We start from the raw sequence: 17,860 nt of genomic DNA on the forward strand, positions 1-17,860 counted from the left end.
CCTCCCCTAACCGCCATCCACGCCGCTCGCCGCCGGCCTTGACCCCCTCCCTCCCTGCCCTCCGAACACTATCGCCGGCCAGATCCACTGGAGCCCCCACCCCTGCCTCTCTCTCATGACCCATCTCTCTCTCCCGTACTGCACGCCGCTGCCACATGTGCCACCCAATTCTAGCATTCATCGGTGACACACGGCACCACGCAGCAAGGGGCTCGCATCGCTCCGACCAGATCCGATAGGCGCCTCACTGGCCTCGGATCAGGCATGCATGACCCGGTACCGCCACCGTCACGCCCGTCGCTGAGATCCATGGCGTTGGCCCGTGGCTGGTGCCGGGAGGCTTGGATTCATGCGTGCCCCGGTTGTGGGTCCTGGCCGTCCTCGGCGTCGTGTCCTAAAGGTCTGCTCTCTGCGCCTCAGTCCCGATTTGGTTTGCTCCCTCCCCTGCCATGATGCGGCCGGTTCTCTATACACAGGTGCACAAGAGACCTCGTCTCCACTCCAAGGCCATTTGTACTGGCATGGAGGTTGCTTGCCGGCCATCCATGATGGTAAAGACCACCAGCGGCAGCAGGGCCAGCAAGACGGCGGCCACCATCAACCGCTTCTTCCTGTCCCCATCACCTTCCTTCAGCCTTCTCCCACCGTCGCCAATCAAGGTACCCCGCCTCGCTGTCACCAGCGAGGTTAGATTGAGACTAGTTTTTTTTAACTCTGCGGTGTTATCTTCAAGTTCTCGTTGACAGTCTATCCAAAAAAAATACACTATCTCGTGCAGTTAACTGAACACAAATAAGCCTTGCCATTTTTAAATAAACGCCTCTAGAATCTCAGTTAGAGTCTCATTAAATGATGAGCGAGCTACAGCAAATGGCTGCTCGTCCCCTCCTCCCTCCGTGAGAAGGACGACTTGGGCATGCCCGGGCATCTCAACCACATGAAGAAAATGTTCATGGATTACAAGTTTATAACTAGAAGTAGGTATTGGTTCATGGATTACACGTTTTCTCTTCTTTTGAAAATCAACATGAGTTTTTGTCCTTGTTGCAATCAACAGTTCAAATCTGTCACAAAAAGAAAAGCTTTGATGTTGGCTGCAGTGGATGGATATCAATGGCATGATGGCATGGACGGTGGCATCCTTCCTCAGGTAGTCTGGCCTAGACCGAACAGCAGCCGGTGTGCTCCTGGGCAGCTCTCGGCCTCCTTGGTCTTTGGCTGGGCGCACCTTCCTGCTAGCATAAGTTGTATAACATGTGTTCAATGCGATGCGAGTACTACGCAGGTTCTGCTTGTTGGCTAAAGAATGAGTTGGGTTGGGGGTCCACAAGAAACACTAGTAGTAAAAAGGATTTACCCAGTTTTGGAGGGTAGGCTCGAGCCCTTTGAAGCCTGTTGGGTAGATTCGCCACTGGTCCTAGTATATCTTTTGTCTCGGTTGGAATGCGGCTGATGCGTCTGACTCTGCCGCTACCTCTTAGCTGTAAGACATTCACATTATGTCTTTTTTTTGCTGACACTGATAATTACAATATGGTTGAAAATCCACTCGGTTGTGGACTAATAAGAGCCCGCAATACATATACTAGTTGTCATGTTGTGCTCGCTGTTCCATATTCTGTTGATCCGTTGATCCGCTGATCAGCTGATGAGAATTGTAGTTAGTTTTTTGAATGATTTGGTGTGCATGTGATCAGTATCATTTGCATAGTATTTCAAAGGACATTTTATGTAGTTTCATCGCAGTTATGATATTGATTACCGGTCCTTGATGCACTTAAGCAATATATTTTCATAATTATTATTGCTCAACAACCATTATAAATAATATCTCTTTTTCATGCAGATTTGGTGTGCAAAGGCACAATTTCCTTCTAGGGCTTCATCTGCAAATCCACAAAAGTATGAAAGGATCAACTTGTCGAAGTGGTAGAAGAAGCTAGGGTGAAAAGAGCAAAGCAGATCTCACCTGTGGGGAGTGAGGACTCCCGCAGCCAACCAGTTGCCATAGGATGATTGTCTGATTCCTTGCGTGATGCCTTCCTTCTGCTCCAACAACGACGCCGTTCGCCGCGGCTCTCTGATGTCCGCCGTAGATCTTCTCCAACAACCACCGCTATTCTGACCATGACGCCTCCTTGACGACTTGCCGCTGATCTCCGAGGATCAGCCGCTGCTCTTCTCCAACAACGGGGCTGCTGCTGATTCTCTCAAGCCCGGAACTGGGACCAGAGAGAAGAACAATCAAGATCCAGGGAACTCCCCTCTCTTTACTCTTGTCTCTGTGATGTCTAGTTTCTCTCTTGAATGCCAAGGATCACATATCTAGTAGAATCAAGTTGTTCTCACTTAAATTCAATCACTTACCATGTGACACTGATTTTTTGTTAATACACTGTCCAAGTCATGAATTTCTTGAACTGGTGCATGTATATATTTGGGTGCTAGTCAACTAGAGAATGTCTGTGATACCATGTTTGTACTATGTGCTAGTGTAGCTGTACCGATGCAAATACTGCTTGTGTACTTATGGAGTAGTAAATAGCCTTTCATGTCATTCTCCAAGTCTGCACATATCATTGTTATTTTAGGAGCAGATCTCTCATCCTTGTTTGCATAAGAAACCTGAACTTGCTTAAAAGCCAATTTAGTTGTGTATTACCAGTTCAAGTTGTTTAGTATCTATCATGTTCTGTTTTGCTACCGAACACCTTCAACTTAAATGTTGAATTGCCTTGGTACACATAATTGTTTTTAATCTAAGGGGAAGCCCTTAATAGTCAGCTGACCTTATGAACCGTATAAATATATCAAAATCATGTGTTGTTAAATTGAGCTTATTGTCAATTGGCAACCTCGTATTGTAGTAGCTAGACCATCTTGCACCATCCCTCTAATAAAGAATAAATCATGATGTTTCTGCTGCCATAACTTGTTTTCTTGTTTACCATCCAGGTACAATGGGACCAAGCTCATCCTCCTCGTCCCTAGCTACTACACGACTGCCGTCCTGCATACTCCCTCCTGTTCATGGAGCATCTGGACCTCTTCATGGAGGTTTGAAGCATCTGTCAGTCAAATTTTGAAGCAGGCCAATTGGAAGCGGTTGGTGTCCCCTGAATTCGTCTTGGCTTTTGTGAAATTGGTACCCTTCATGGATGTTTAGATTAGTTTGGTTTCAGGAATGCAAATTTGACTCAATACATCATTGTTATCTATATTTTTCTTCAGTATTGCAGGAATGCAAATTTGATTAGTCTTGGGTGTGCATTGCTGTTCTTATCTCTGTACTTTCTAGTTGTGCTAATTTTAGGACCTCTTAGGTGAATTTGGATGTTGGGAAGTGGATCCTGAATGCACTTTGTGTTTGTTATATTCAGATTTGCACAGAAATTTTTTGCTATAAAAAATCTTTAGTTACGTAGGGTTTGAATTACTACACCTGAATCTGCAGATTTGCACATAGAAATCTTCAGAGATTGGAGCATATACCAAATCTTGATATATCGACTGTATCTTCTTGCTGAATCGAGTGCTCTCTTATATATTTTGTATGTATCATTGTTGTAGGTTAAATGTAGTTCTAGCAAATTTACGTAAGTAGTAGGACTGTAGGAGTATATCATGAATATTATTTTAACTGAAATGGGTGTTCACTTTTAATTACGATATTCTATTAATGTAGGTTCAATTGGGTTAGCTGTAAATTTTCCATCTTTAGCATCTGTGCCCTGTAGATTTTGTTCAGATGATTTTACCTTGCCTTGTTTGAACCAAGAGTTTGAGCAACACACGTAACTGTCAACTCAATGATTTGAATTTATTTGGCAGGCACCAATTGGCAGTGAGAGGCAGAAGAGGAATTGTGACACCGTGTTCCATGCTCCTTCAGACATGGAGTCCAGGCGGCCGCGGTTCCGTCACCCCGCGGACTCCATTGGAGGAGGCCCCACCCCGCGTGTGGCCGACTTGGAGTTGGAGGGCTTCCTACCCCACGCCCCTTGTCTGCTCTGACGATGGGTTCCTCCTGGCCGTGATGATGCCTGAGACCGGCCGCCACACCCACAAGAAGGACGACGGCATCTGTAACAACGTCTGCAACAAGGTGAGGCCCTCCCCCTCCCCTCTCCAGATCTGCTATGTTCTCAAGTTGAGCCATTCCCCTCCCCCTCCCCTCTCCAGATCTGCTATGTTCGCTGCGGGGGGGTTTGATTCCCCGGTCCATGAGATGCATGCTTCTCTTGTCAGGATGCTGAGAGCATTAGGTCTGGGACGCATTCTTGCGGTCTTGTACCTTGATTAGGTCCTCGTGACATTGTCAATACATGTTGCTACTTTACACATGTTTAATCAAATCGATCAAGCAGTCGTTGTCTTGTCATGCTTGCTGTATTAATAGCTAATTGAGTTGTGTATTACCAATCCAAGTTGTTTAGTATATATCATGTTCTGTTTTGCTAATGAACAACTTCAACTTAAATGCTGAATTGCCTTGTACACATCATTGTTTGTAATCTAAGGGAAAGCCCTTAATAGTCAGCTGACCTTATGAACTGTATAAATGTCATGCTTGTTGTCAATTGGCAACCTCTTATTGTAGTAGCTGGACCTTCTTCCACCATCCCTTTAATAAATAATAAATCATGATGCTTCTGCTGCCATAACTTGTTTTCTTGTTTACCATTCAGGTACAATGGGACCAAGCTCATCCTCCTCGTCCCTAGCTACTACACAACTGCCATCCTGTATATTCCCTCCAGTTCATGGAGCATATGAACCTCTTACTTTAGTAGCTGGTTATGCCTGCTGCGTGTATCCCCATCTATTTGATGTTTTGCTAGAACCATAAATCCTGATGCATGGTGATCATGGTCTGGTTTTGTATATCTGTTCTACTGGTGCTTAAAATTTCACATGCCTCGTGACATTGTCAATACATGTTGCTACTTTACACATGTTTAATCAAATCGATCAAGCAGTCGTTGTCATGTCATGCTTGCTGTATTAATAGCTAATTGAGTTGTGTATTACCAATCCAAGTTGTTTAGTATATATCATGTTCTGTTTTGCTAATGAACAACTTCAACTTAAATGCTGAATTGCCTTGTACACATCATTGTTTGTAATCTAAGGGAAAGCCCTTAATAGTCAGCTGACCTTATGAACTGTATAAATGTCATGCTTGTTGTCAATTGGCAACCTCTTATTTTAGTAGCTGGACCTTCTTCCACCATCCCTTTAATAAATAATAAATCATGATGCTTCTGCTGCCATAACTTGTTTTCTTGTTTACCATTCAGGTAAAATGGGACCAAGCTCATCCTCCTCGTCCCTAGCTACTACACAACTGCCATCCTGTATATTCCCTCCAGTTCATGGAGCATATGAACCTCTTACTTTTGTAGCTGGTATGCCTGCTGCGTGTATCCCCATCTATTTGATGTTTTGCTAGAACCATAAATCCTGATGCATGGTGATCATGGTCTGGTTTTGTATATCTGTTCTACTGGTGCTTAAAATTTCACATGCCTGGATTTTGATTGAACTCGTTCTTGTAGGTCAATTTAGTTTCTCAAGTGTATTGTAAACATTTTGAATGAATTTTCACGTCTTCTAATCGTCTTCTAATAGTATAGTAAGTTAAGAGTTGCACATGTCAGTATACTATTCACCATCAATCATGTGATTTGGTGTTGGATCAGGAAAAGAAAGAAAATGTAGGTGCACATTCGTATTATTATATCTGCAATTCATTGAACTCTGCTTGCATGATACTCCTATATGCTACTGTGGTGGCTGCTTTGTAATTACTAGCGGGGTGCTTGGTTGTCCACCTATTTATGTGCTGCTATTTAACCAACCGGTACTGCTAAAACATGCGGAATGACTAATGAATCTGTACCCGAATACCATGTGTAGTTACTATTATGTATTATTTTTTGCATCGTCTCAACATTTTTTTGCTGCTATATAGTTTATCACTCATGATTGTTGTACTGCCAGGTGAATGAGGCTTTCAAATGTTGAAGGAGGAGGACAATAGGAACTTCTATTATGTCTTATCGTCTAAATTTCTGTTCTAATTGTCTTTTTCTTAGAATAGTTTTGTTTGGCACTTACTGTTCCTGGGATGTAAAGTATGTATTGCTAGAATGAATGCTTGTAATATTAGCAATATCATATTTTGGGCTCCTATAACATTGCACGTTGCTTTGAAAATGCATCAGAAGTGGGCTAGGCCCAAGATAGCTTGCGGTGTGATGTGTTGTAATGTCAATGGTATAATAATTTTTTTGGATTGGATCAATTTGTTCAGAACTGGGACAGTCCCAAGATATATTGGACAATTATTTTTGAGGAAAAACGTGAGAGTCCCAGCAAAGAAACGGCCCAGAGAATACATTACCAAAAAGAAAATTTGCCATCAAAAGGGCCAGGCAAAGAAATTAAAAGGCCGAATTTTTGGGATAAACCCATGTAGGTAATCAAAGCACAAGAAAAATATATATTAAATGGACTGAATTAATGGGCTTGTCCCATATAGACATCGAACTGGACCGGGCTGATTCTTATCAATGATCATTTTATTTGGTCGCAATTTTTCCATGTCAGCTTGCCACGTTGGATCCGACGTGGCCTGGGCAGAGAGCTAGCGATCAAAACAGAAGGTCGTAGGATCAATGATCTTTTGTTTTGATCGTTGCCTTCAACAACCTTATCAGAAAGAAGGTCGTTAATTTCCATTAAAGATGGTAAGCTTTTGGCTTTTGACCATCTGTTTTTTATCACAAAAAGGTCGGAAATGAAAAACAATGTTGCAAGTTAACATATTTTTTGTAGTGCATGGATCCTTTCAATATCCTTTGACAATTACTTTATGTCAAATTTCATTTCGTATCATATTTCATGATTGTCATTTTGGATACATAAGTGCTCTTCCTTGCAAGACTAACCCATGTAGGTAGATGAACTCAAAACTACAAGAAGTGCTCCCAACTCTTGATGAGCTACAACAACCTTGAGCAACCTACACAAGTTCAACCACATGATCAACATCAACACCACCACCCAAGGTATGTTATTCCATCTTAGAGAAGCTTTACCCCAATACATGGGGCAGAGTAGCTCAACAAGATGAGAATACATCAAAATGCTTAAACGAAAAATGGCAACCCCATTTTGAGCTTAAACGCTGAGTATGACCTACGATCAAGTGTTCGCACTTGGCTCCTCAGTCAATATACTCTAACATAGGCGACTTTGTCGCCCACCAATTCTAGATGAAGTTCCTTTGTTTTGTGTTCTTGCATTTGTGCCTAGCTTGTTTCCCTTTCACTTCATCTAGATTTATTTTCGATTTGGTCCAATTTTGCAACAAATATATGATAGGTCCTTCAAAAAAAACTCATTTTGGACACTTGAAAAATGGGAAAATGATTTTCTTGTACAAAGAAAATGAAAACTCCCTTAGGAAACATTGTTTGCCATTCCAATATGCACCCTTGTGCACAATATGAGATCATTTGAAGAAACTATGCCATGAATGTAGCCATAAGGTTGATCATTTGGTTTGAAAGCCATGAATTTTCACATATGATAGCTCATTTATGAGAACACTTTTTAAAAATAATTACCATATTACATGTTTATTATTTTTCCTGGCAACTTGGTCACATATAATGACACAATGCGAAGGTTTTCCAATTTTTATTTATTCTTATTTTTATGTCCGTTTCAAAATGCGGTTAAAACGACGAGAATGACCGTTCCTAGCTAGTAGTTGAATCTTGGATTTTTTTGCTGTTTATCTTATTAAATATATACTTATGTACCTAGAAATGATTTTTGGAAAAAATAAATAGCAAACTATGAGGCAGCTGTAGTTCAAATTTGACCCGCTTCCTCCTGAGTAAATGGAAAATTATCTTTTTCACAAGAGGTGGATCAAATCTTTCGACACCCAACCATTTGGTCAATTGTTCATTAAATATGGCCTAGTATTTTAGAAAATTGATTTGGTACAATTTTGTAACAAATATATGGTAGGTCCTTCACAAAAAAAACTCATTTTGGGCACTCGAAAAATGGAAAATGAATTTTTTGTCCAAAGAAAATGAAAACTTCCTTAGGCAACATTGTTTTCCATTCCAAGATTCACACTTGTGTACGATATGAGATCATTTGAACAAACTATGCCATGAATGTGGCCATAAGGTTGATCATTTGGCTTGAAATCCATTAATCTTCACACATGATAACTCATTTATGAGAACACTTTTTAAAAATAATTACCATATTACAAGTTTATTATTCTTCGTGGTAACTTGGTCACATATAGTGACACAATGCGAAGGTTTTCCAATTTTTAGATTTTATTTAATTTTTTATGGCCGTTTAAAAATGCGGTCAAAACGGCGAGAATGACTGTTCCTAGGTAGTAGTTGAATCTTGGAATTTTTTTGCTATTTCTCTTATTAAATAGATACTTATGTACCAAGAAATGATTTTTGGAAAAAAATAAATAGCAACTATGAGGCAGTTGTAGTTCAAATTTGTCCCGCTTCCTCCTAAAACAACGGTAATTTGTCTTTTTCACGAGAGGTGGATCAAATCTTTTGACACCCAACCATTTTGTCAATTGTGAATTAAATATGGCCTAGTATTTTAGAAAATTGATTTGGTACAATTTTGCAACAAATATATGGTTGGTCCTTCACAAAAAAAACTCATTCTGGGCACTCAAAAAATGGGAAATGAATTTTTTGTCCAAAGAAAATGAAAACTTCCTTTGGCAACATTGTTTACCATTCCAAGATTCACACTTGTGCACGATATGAGATCATTTTAACAAACTGTGTCATGAATGTGGGCATAAGATTGATCATTTGGCTTGAAAGCCATGAATCTTCAAACATGATAGCTTATTTCTGATAACACTTTTTTAAAAATTGTTGTATTACAAGTTTGTTATTTTTCCTAGTAACTTGATCACATGTAATGACACAATGCGAAGGTTCTTTAATTTTTCAATTTTTTTGATTTTTTATGCTTGTTTCAAAATGCGATCAAAACGGCGGCTTGACCGTTCCTAGCTAGTGGTTGAATCTTGGAAAACTTTTGATATTTCTCTGATTAAATAGATACTTATGTACCTAGAAATGACTTTTGGAAAAAATAAAGAGCAAACTATGATGCAGTTGTAGTTCAAATTTGACCCGCTTCGTACTGAATCGGCGGAAATTTGTTTTTTTCGCCAGAGGTGGATCAAAACTTTTGATAGTCAATTGCGAATTAAATATGGCCTAGTATTTCATAAAATTGATTTGGTCCAATTTTGCAACAAGTATATGGTTGGTCTTTCACAAAAAAAACTCATTTCAGGCACTCGGAAAATGGAAAATGAATTTACCGTGCAAAGAAACTAAAAACTTTCTTAGGAAATATTGTTTGGAATTCCAAGATGCACCATTGTGCACAATATTAGAGCATTTGAACAAATATGCCATGAATGTGGCCACAAGATTGATCATTTTGGCTTGAAAGCGATGATTCTTCACGCATGATAGCTCTTTTTTGAGAACATTTTTTTTAAAATAATTGTCGTATTACAAGTTTATTATTTTTCCTGGTAACTTGGGCACATGTAATGACACAATGCGAAGATTTTCCAATTTGTTGATTTGTTTTGATTTTTTATGCCCGTTTTAAAATGCGGTCAAAACAGCGGGTATGATCGTTCCTAGCTAGTGGTTGAATATTGGAAACTTTTGATGTTTTTGTGATTAAATAGATAGTTACGTACCTAGAAATGATTTTTGAAAAAAATAAACAGCAAACTACGAGGTAGCTGTAGTTCAAATTTGACCCGCTTCCAACTAAATAGGCGTAAATTTTTCTTTTTTACCAGAGGTGGGTCGAAACTTTTGACACCCAACTATTTGGTCAATTGTGCATTAGATATGTCCTAGTATTTTAGAAAATTTATTTGATCCAATTTTGCAACAACTATTTTCTAAGTCCTTCACAAAAAACCCGATTATTGCCACTCCAAAAATTGAAAAATGTTTTTTGTGCAAAGAAAAAAAAAACCATCCCAATATACACACATGTGCACAATATTGGAGCATTTTCACATAATATGATCCAATTTTCCACCAAAGATTTCATATGTTCTTAAAAAACCCATTTCTATACTCAGAAAATAAATTTAAATTCTCCTTGGTGGAAAGGTGTGTGCCACGAATCGACGACATGGCATCCATCCATCCATCCATCCATCCCACACCACTGTAACTCCCTCCGCTCCTCCCTCCCAAACCCTAACTCCCACTCCCCCGATTCAGATCCCCCCTCTCTGCCATACCTCTCCCCTCGTCGCCGCCTCCCTCTTCGCCACCACCTCTCCCCTCGCCGCCGGTCTGCCACACCTCTCCCTTCGCCCTCGTCTACTACACCGCCGGCATCTCCGGTACCGCTTCTTCCTTCCTCTCTGCTTGCTTCCTACAATATGTTTTTCTTCTTTGTGGCGCTGGTGCTAGCTTCTAACTAGTAAGGGATGGATGGGTGCCGGCAGGCACATCAACCCGGCAGTGACCTTCGGGCTGTTCCTGGCGAGGAAGCTGTCGCTGACTCGGGCGGTGTTCTACATCATCATGTAGTGCCTGGGCGCCATCTGCGGCGCCGGCGTGGTGAAGGGGTTCCAGCAGGGCCTGAACATGGGCAAGGGCGGCGGCGCCAACGTGGTGGCGCCCAGCTACACCAAGGGCTCCGGCCTCGGCGCTGTGATCATCGGCACCTCCTCGTCTACACTGTCTTCTCCGCCACCGACGCCAATAGGAACGCCAGGGACTCCCACGTTCCCGTGAGTACCATCACTGCCGCTCTGTTCTTCCCCCTAATAAATTTCCTTACCGTGCTTGGTTAATGGTCACTTATGGTGCGTGGAACGTCGACAGATCCTTGCCCCGTCGCCAATCGGGTTCGCGGTGTTCCTGGTCCACCTGGCCACCATCCCCATCACCGGCACCGACATCAACCCGGCGAGGAGCCTCGGCGCGGCTATCATCTACAACAGGGAGCACGCCTGGTCAGACCACGTGAGTGAACTAAAACCGAAACTGAAACCAAACACCCCTCCTTTCCTTTCTCTGAACTTGAAAGCATGGCCCTTGCTTGTTTTCTGCAGTAGTGGTAATAACTGCAGGGATGTGGTAGCATTCAGAAGTAACTTAAAGTTGATGCAGATGCTTAGGTACTCTCTATTGCACACCTAATTACCCGATGTGAGATTGGGAAGTTTATCAATCTGGTGAACCAATGTGACAGTAGCTGCAATAATCGAGCAGTTATAGCTGATGATGGTAGTGTATCATCTGCTGGTTATTCAGATATGGAAAGTCTACCCTGATCTCAAGGGAAATGCCGAGACTTGCCTTAGCGTGGCACCCAACCACTGTTGCCTTCTGGTAGCAGGATAGTGACTTGAGTGTCCATTATAGATTAATATTATCTAGGAAATGATTTTCAAAAAAATGCTATCTAGGAAATAATTTAGCATTGTTCTGCTTGTGCTAACTGTTTTCCTCAAATATTTCGACTTTGCAGTGGATCTTATGGGTCGGCCCCTTCATCGGCACCACGCTGGCCGCCGTCTACCAGCAGGTGGTCATCAGAGCGATCCCATTCAAGACCAAGTCCTAAGCTGTTGTTCTTCCTGCTACAAAGAAGATGCCAACCCTTGCACGTTTGTCTCGCTGTGTCTCTGTGTCAGCTTCTGTAAGATGTTGTTTGTCCAAGGTTAGAGGAGACTGCTGCTCTTAGGTATTTACGAAACAGCTAAAAATTCCCAGGTTGTACCCTGTTCAAACGATGCTGCATATCAGCACATGCTAATAGTTAATGTGCATGCTCAACCAGTAATCAGAATTGCCTCTATAAGATGTTGTTTGTCAACCGTCCAACAGCAACTTGGTTCTGATTATCTTCTTACTTCTTAGTGATGTTGTCTTGTTCTACTTCTGAAGTAGTACTGCTTTATCCAAGCCTGGATCTCCTATATACTGTAGTCCTGCCATGCAATCTGATCCTGACACAAGACATTACTCTGTCTAACCCATGTCTGATTTATAACATAGTAATATTGTGTAGCTTGATTATTTGTATTCAACTATTCTTATTTATAACATGACCTGCCACTTCAAAATATTTTTTATCCAACAAAGTTCGTTACACCAAGCAATTGAGAAAAAAAGGAGAATAAGGAGTAAACATCTACTTGTTTATTACAACTCAAAACATATAGTTGTTGGAATTAAAAATTACATATAACCATACAGGTTATGACAAGCCAGGGGCTCTTCTCAACTTCTGGTGATTTATGCGATGCATGAGGAGAATCGGGTTGTTGCACACAGCATGCTGCAGCGATGTCTTCTTCTCCTCTCTTCGCGGGTGCTCACTGGTCCACGCTGCCACCCATCAATGTTGACAAGTCACCATCTAAAAGGTTGTCCGAGGAGGTATAGCCGAATCCTGAATCTGATTGATGTGCTCTCATACACCTTTAGATTTCTTTTTCTTTACATTTACATAGTTTCAGTTACTTGTTACAGAAACTGCTGGTTTCGAACGCTAGAAAGCTCCTGGCATGGACAAGACAGAAGTGGGAAGGCTATTGCTGCTCCATGCTCCCGGCTTGACTTAAATATATGGACCTGATTATCCTGTTGGAATTAATCATTCTTGTTGTGGCAGCTACATGTTAATCTAGTTCTAGTCTCTAATCTTTATACCCCACATGCCTTCTGTATGTTGGATTAGTTTCCTATCTAGTTCAATGTAGATTCTGATTCTAGCTCCTAGACTTGTGTTCAAGTGTCTTTCATTTAACAGATGAGTGCAAAGAAGGCCACTGGATCCGCTAGAAATTGTTCGAGCTGCAGGGTTTTGCTTGCTCGCTTGCTTACTTTGCTACCTCTTTGTAACCTGGTCGATTTTGTTTTCTTCTACCATTCTCAGTGTCGTGAAAATGGAGATGCACTGCTTCACATTCTTAATCTAATTTAATGTGTAAAATGGCTGGCAAATGCTGCTGCAAAGATATTAGTGGTATATGTGCATGCATTTGACAATATGATTTCACATGTGTGTTTGAAAATTAACCATACAGATTATGGTACTGTTAATTTGGTGCAGTTGAATGAGTGCTTGGTGTTGATATTTTGTTAAATGAGCATTATGTTGTCTTATAATAGATTGATTTGCACTGTTTTGGTTAATCATAGTCCCACCACCGTATGTGATTTAATTGACTAAGATGTTGCAGTAGGCTTTGTTGCTAGCTATTTAAGATCACTTAAGATATTAATAAACATCATGTTGTGATAGTGGTGGTCATTGTGTTAAATAAATTGTAACACTGGTAATCTAGTAGAAATTTTGATCAAATTGGAACTTTCATATGCTTATAAAGCTTTCCTATGAACATTCATAGGGATTTTAGCATGGCTGCTGTTGGCCCTTTGTATTAATATGTAATAAGTGTATGTACAAACTGGATGTTAAAATGACAGGGATTTCTGATGGCGGTGGTGCACATCCCGCGCCAGTTCAAGGTGCCGGACTGGTTCCTGAACAGGAAGGACTACAAGGACGGGAAGTTCGCCCAGGTCGTCTCCAACGCCATCGACATGAAGCTCAAGGATGATCTTGAGAGGCTCAAGAAGATCACGTATAACCTCGCTGTTCCTGGTTCTTTTTTCCCCTTACTACTAGTTGATATATGACTATGTGTTAGATTCAACTACTGAAGATCCTTGCACTTCATATCAGGACTAGCAGTTTGTGTCTTGCCTGGTAGTATATAGTTTAATTTGCTATCATTAGCTAGGGTTGTTGATTGACTTAGTTTTCTACTGGAAGTCAAATCTCCTAAACACTAGAATGCCTGAAATGTCAGGGTAGCAAGTACTAGCCATGTGCTTCATTCTATGTACCGTTCTGGTGTCTCTGCATGTATGGTCTAGCTTTTTGTGTAGAATAGTGAGTTGATGCTTCTTTCTACAGAAATACAACATGTTAGCTCTATGGATGTTTATTTACCTACAACTTTTGCCATCTCTAACTTGGTTATATAACCGTTCAATTCAGTCAATCTTTGGGGTGTTGATACACTACTGTGCAAGTTCTATGGTATGTGAGTTTCTTCTATTGCTGCAAGCATTGACACAATATGTCATGTGCAGGGAGCTCCGCATCCGAGTCTCGTCCATCCTCGGCAGGAAGGAGCTGGGCCAAGGGAGCAAGCAGCGCTGCTGGTTACTTGGGGCCAGATCGAATTAGATGACACACCATGGCGTGTGGCGGTCTATTTTGCTTCCAAGAGCAGTACTGTCTATTTGAAATGAGATGTACTCGTCTACGGCCTAGTAAAAAATTTAAGGATTGTCATGTACTGTCTATGATGTAGTGAGCTGTAGGAGTGAAATGAAATTTTATCTGCTATTGTATGTGCTATTTTCCTGTAATGTGTTGTGTACATTTTACTTGAACATTAAATTCTCCAGAAAATGTTCTTACCGGACCTGATAGTGGCCATGGCTCAAATATACTTGCACTATTAACATGCCATGGCCTAAAATAACCTGGGCGGAAAAGCTATTCAGAAATACTATAAGCAGGCCTCGACTTAAATAGAAAATAGAAACAAAAAGGAAATGAACTATGCAGAAACGTAAAGGCCCATGATAGAAAAGGCCTGAAAACATTCAAGGAAAAAAATACTAAATGGGCTGAATTGTTGGGCTCGGCCCATATAGACACCTAATTGGACCGGGTTGAATCTTATCAATGACCTTTTCAATTGGTCGCAATTTTGCCACGTCAGATTGCCACGTCGGATTCAACATGGCCTAGGCAGAGAATTAACGACCAAAACAGAAAGTCATAGAATCAACGACCTTTTGTTTTGGTCGTGAAATTCCATGACCTTCCCACAGAGAAGGTCGTTAATTTCAGTTTACGACCGCCAGATTTTGACCTTCTGTTTTTGGTCACAAAAACATCGCAGATGAAAAACAATGACCTTTGAATGACCAATAGTGATGGTTGCAAATTGACATATTTCTTGTAGTGCACGGGGTCATTGCCTCGTCTTTGTACAAGGGGTTACATGCAGCTGAAGCAAGGCCTGTACAAAAGGGCGGCTGCCGGGCAGTGCCCGGCAGCCTCGCGCCTTACGGGTAGTACTTACGGAGATGCTCAATATTCCATGAGTTTTGCAATTGAGTGCCATCTCCGATCTCCAGACGGACAGCGCCGGGTCTGGTGACTCGTACCACTCGGTAAGGGCTTTTCCACTTCGGTGACAACTTGTTTGTACCCTTGGCGGACTGAATGCGCCTAAGGACAAGGTCACCTTCCTCAAAACACCGGGCATCAACCTTGCGGCTCTGATAGCGGTGCAGGGCTTGCTGGTAGCGTGCAGTACGCGTAGCAGCCCGGAGACGGTTCTCCTCGAGTAGCACAACGTCGTCACACTGGTGCTGATCTTGCGCTACTTCGTCGTAGGAAAGCACTCGAGGGGACCCGTAATGAGTTCTGTGGGGATAACTTCTTCTTCCCCGTAGACTAGGGAGAACGGAGTCTTCCCGGTAGCTCAGTTAGGTGTCGTTCTGAGGGACCAGAGAACTACCAGCAGCTCCTCGATCCACCGCCTACCGTGCTTTTGAAGCGTATTGAAAGTTCTTGTCTTAAGTCCACATAGCACTTCAACGTTCACCCTCTTAGCTTGTCCATTGCTCTAGGAGTGTGCCACAGAGGCGAATGAGATCTTGCATCCGAGGGTACGACCATACTGCATGAAGCTGTGGCTCGTGAATTGGGTGTCGTTGTCGGTGATGATCGTTGCCGGAACTCTAAAACGACACACCAATTCTTTCAAGAACTTGATAGCTGACTGAGCAGTCACCTTTCTCACGACAGTCACTTCCGACCACTTTGTAAACTCGTCGATAGCGACCAACAAGAATTCAAAGTCTCCGATTGCTCGGGGGAAGGGGCCGAGGATATCGACCCCCCAGACCGAAAATGTCCATGATAAAGGGATTGTCTGAAGGGCTTGGGCAGGCAGGTGTGTTCTCTTGGAATGGAACTGATAGGCTTTACATGTCGTGACGACCTCGACCGCATCTTGGAGGGCTGTGGGCCAATATAGTCAGTGTCGGAATGCTTTCCCAACAAATGCCCTTGATCCAATGTGTGAGCCACGCATTCCTCTATGTATATCAGCCAACAGTTCCTTTCCATCCTCCCGGCAGACACACTTCAATTTCACACTGTTGGGCCTCCTTATGTATAGAGTGTCATCGACAAACTTATACATACTGGCCCTCCAGGATACTTTCTCAGCTTCATCTTGGTCGCCGGGAAGTTCTCTGGTTTGGAGGAAGCGGACGACGTACCTTGCCCAAGTTGGAGCCTCGGGCTCAGTAACGAGGACTAGCGACAGCTCCTCTGCTGCGGGAGCACCAACCTCGTTCACAGGGTCCATGGGCCTGGCTGGAGGGGGTGTCCGGCAGGCTGTGAGGAGTTGTTTTCGACAGGTTCTCTGCCGGTAGTGAACGACTCTACTGGGAGAGGCTTACCGTAGTCCAACTTTCTCCTTTTCCGAGCATTGTGGCTGGTGACACGGAGGGCTGAGAGAGACGGAGACAAAAGTTCCTGGTTCCACAGGAAGCTTCTGCGCGGCACACTTCGGCAGGTGATCAGGTATGCCGTTTTCCGCACGGGGTACGTGCTCTGTTTGCAACCCATCAAAGTGCTCCTCCAATCTCCTCACTTCCTTGACATATGCTTCCATCAATGGGCTTTGATAATCCTTATTGACTTGTCTCACCACAAGCTATGAATCTCCTCATATGATCAGCTTCTTGATTCCCAACTCTGCTGCAATTTTGGGCCCGGCAAGGAGCCCTTTGATACGTCTCCAACGTATCAATAATTTATGAAGTATTCATGCTGTTATTTTATCATTCTTAGATGTTTTACAAACATTTTATAGCAACTTTATATCATTTTGTGGGACTAACCTATTGACCTAGTGCCCAGTGCGATTTGTTGTTTTTTGCTTGTTTTTTACATCGCATATCAAACGGGGTCCAAAATCGTGAAACTTTTTGGAGAAATTTTATGGACCAGAACACCCATGATGGGCCAGAGCAGCACCTGGGGGCCCAGGCGCGCCTAGGTGGTTTGTGCCCACCTCGGTGGCCTCCCGCGCCCCCTCTTTACCCTATAAATTCACAAATATTCCAAAAACCCTCGAGGTTAACCTAGATCAGAAGTTCCGCCGCCGCAAGGCTATGTAGCCACCTAAAACCAATCTAGACCCTGTTCCGGCACTCTATCGGAGGGGGAAATCATCACCGGTGGCCATCTTCATCTTCCCGGCAGCCACCACAATGAGGAGGGAGTAGTCCAACCTCGGGGCTGAGGGTTTGTACCAGTAGCTATGTGTTTAATCTCTCTCTCACTCTCGTGTTCTTGAGATGTCACGATCATGATGTATCGCAGGCTTTGTTAATATAGTCGGATCATATGGTGTTTTCCCCTCTCTATCTTGCTGTGATGAATTGAGTTTTTTCCTTTGAGATTTCATTGTTATCGGATTGAATGCTTTTATGGATTTGAGAACACTTGATATATATCTTGCAATTGAATACTCGTGGTGACAATGGGGCATCGTATTGATTCACTTGATATATGTTTTGGTACTCAACTCGTGGATTCCCAAGGTGACATTGGGGTAATCTATGCATAAGGGTTGATGCACATTCTTGTCTTTGTTTCTCCAGTAGAAATC

The 17,860-nt window shown here is 42.4% G+C and overlaps 1 protein-coding gene and 1 long non-coding RNA gene across 5 annotated transcripts; both read left to right on the plus strand.

Moving 5' to 3' along the window:
• Window positions 1–6: 6 nt before the first annotated feature.
• LOC119268199 lies at window positions 7–6,307 on the plus strand. The gene is made up of 6 exons (XR_005132989.1): window positions 7–400; window positions 477–659; window positions 1,847–3,105; window positions 3,832–4,105; window positions 5,301–5,408; window positions 6,004–6,307. It is a non-coding gene; the product is annotated as an uncharacterized LOC119268199 (long non-coding RNA).
• A 3,976-nt stretch (window positions 6,308–10,283) lies between these two features.
• LOC119268200 lies at window positions 10,284–14,556 on the plus strand. 4 transcript variants are annotated; one of them, XR_005132991.1, is made up of 7 exons: window positions 10,284–10,468; window positions 10,574–10,861; window positions 10,956–11,096; window positions 11,605–11,820; window positions 12,336–12,518; window positions 12,612–13,729; window positions 14,244–14,556. XR_005132991.1 is itself a non-coding variant. In XM_037549778.1 (4 exons), the coding sequence occupies exons 2-4, from the start codon at window positions 10,556–10,558 to the stop codon at window positions 11,186–11,188; spliced, it is 450 nt and encodes a 149-aa protein (XP_037405675.1). In that variant the 5' UTR covers window positions 10,284–10,468; window positions 10,550–10,555; the 3' UTR covers window positions 11,189–11,287. The 4 variants fall into 4 exon arrangements, 1 of the variants encoding a protein (XP_037405675.1); XR_005132992.1 differs by having other exon boundaries at window positions 11,605–11,796; window positions 12,599–13,729; XR_005132990.1 differs by having other exon boundaries at window positions 11,605–11,796.
• The last annotated feature ends 3,304 nt before the right edge of the window (window positions 14,557–17,860 follow it).

The sequence above is a fragment of the Triticum dicoccoides genome, chromosome 3A (genome assembly GCF_002162155.2).
Source record: "Triticum dicoccoides isolate Atlit2015 ecotype Zavitan chromosome 3A, WEW_v2.0, whole genome shotgun sequence".
In the NCBI taxonomy this organism is placed as follows: domain Eukaryota; kingdom Viridiplantae; phylum Streptophyta; class Magnoliopsida; order Poales; family Poaceae; genus Triticum; species Triticum dicoccoides.

Coding starts and splice junctions, on each gene's coding strand:
- LOC119268200 (XM_037549778.1), top strand. CDS start 10,556: ATGGATGGGTGCCGGCAGGCACATCAACCCGGCAGTGACCTTCGGGCT. Junction 10,862..10,955: donor CCAGGGACTCCCACGTTCCC/GTGAGTACCATC, acceptor GAACGTCGACAG/ATCCTTGCCCCGTCGCCAAT.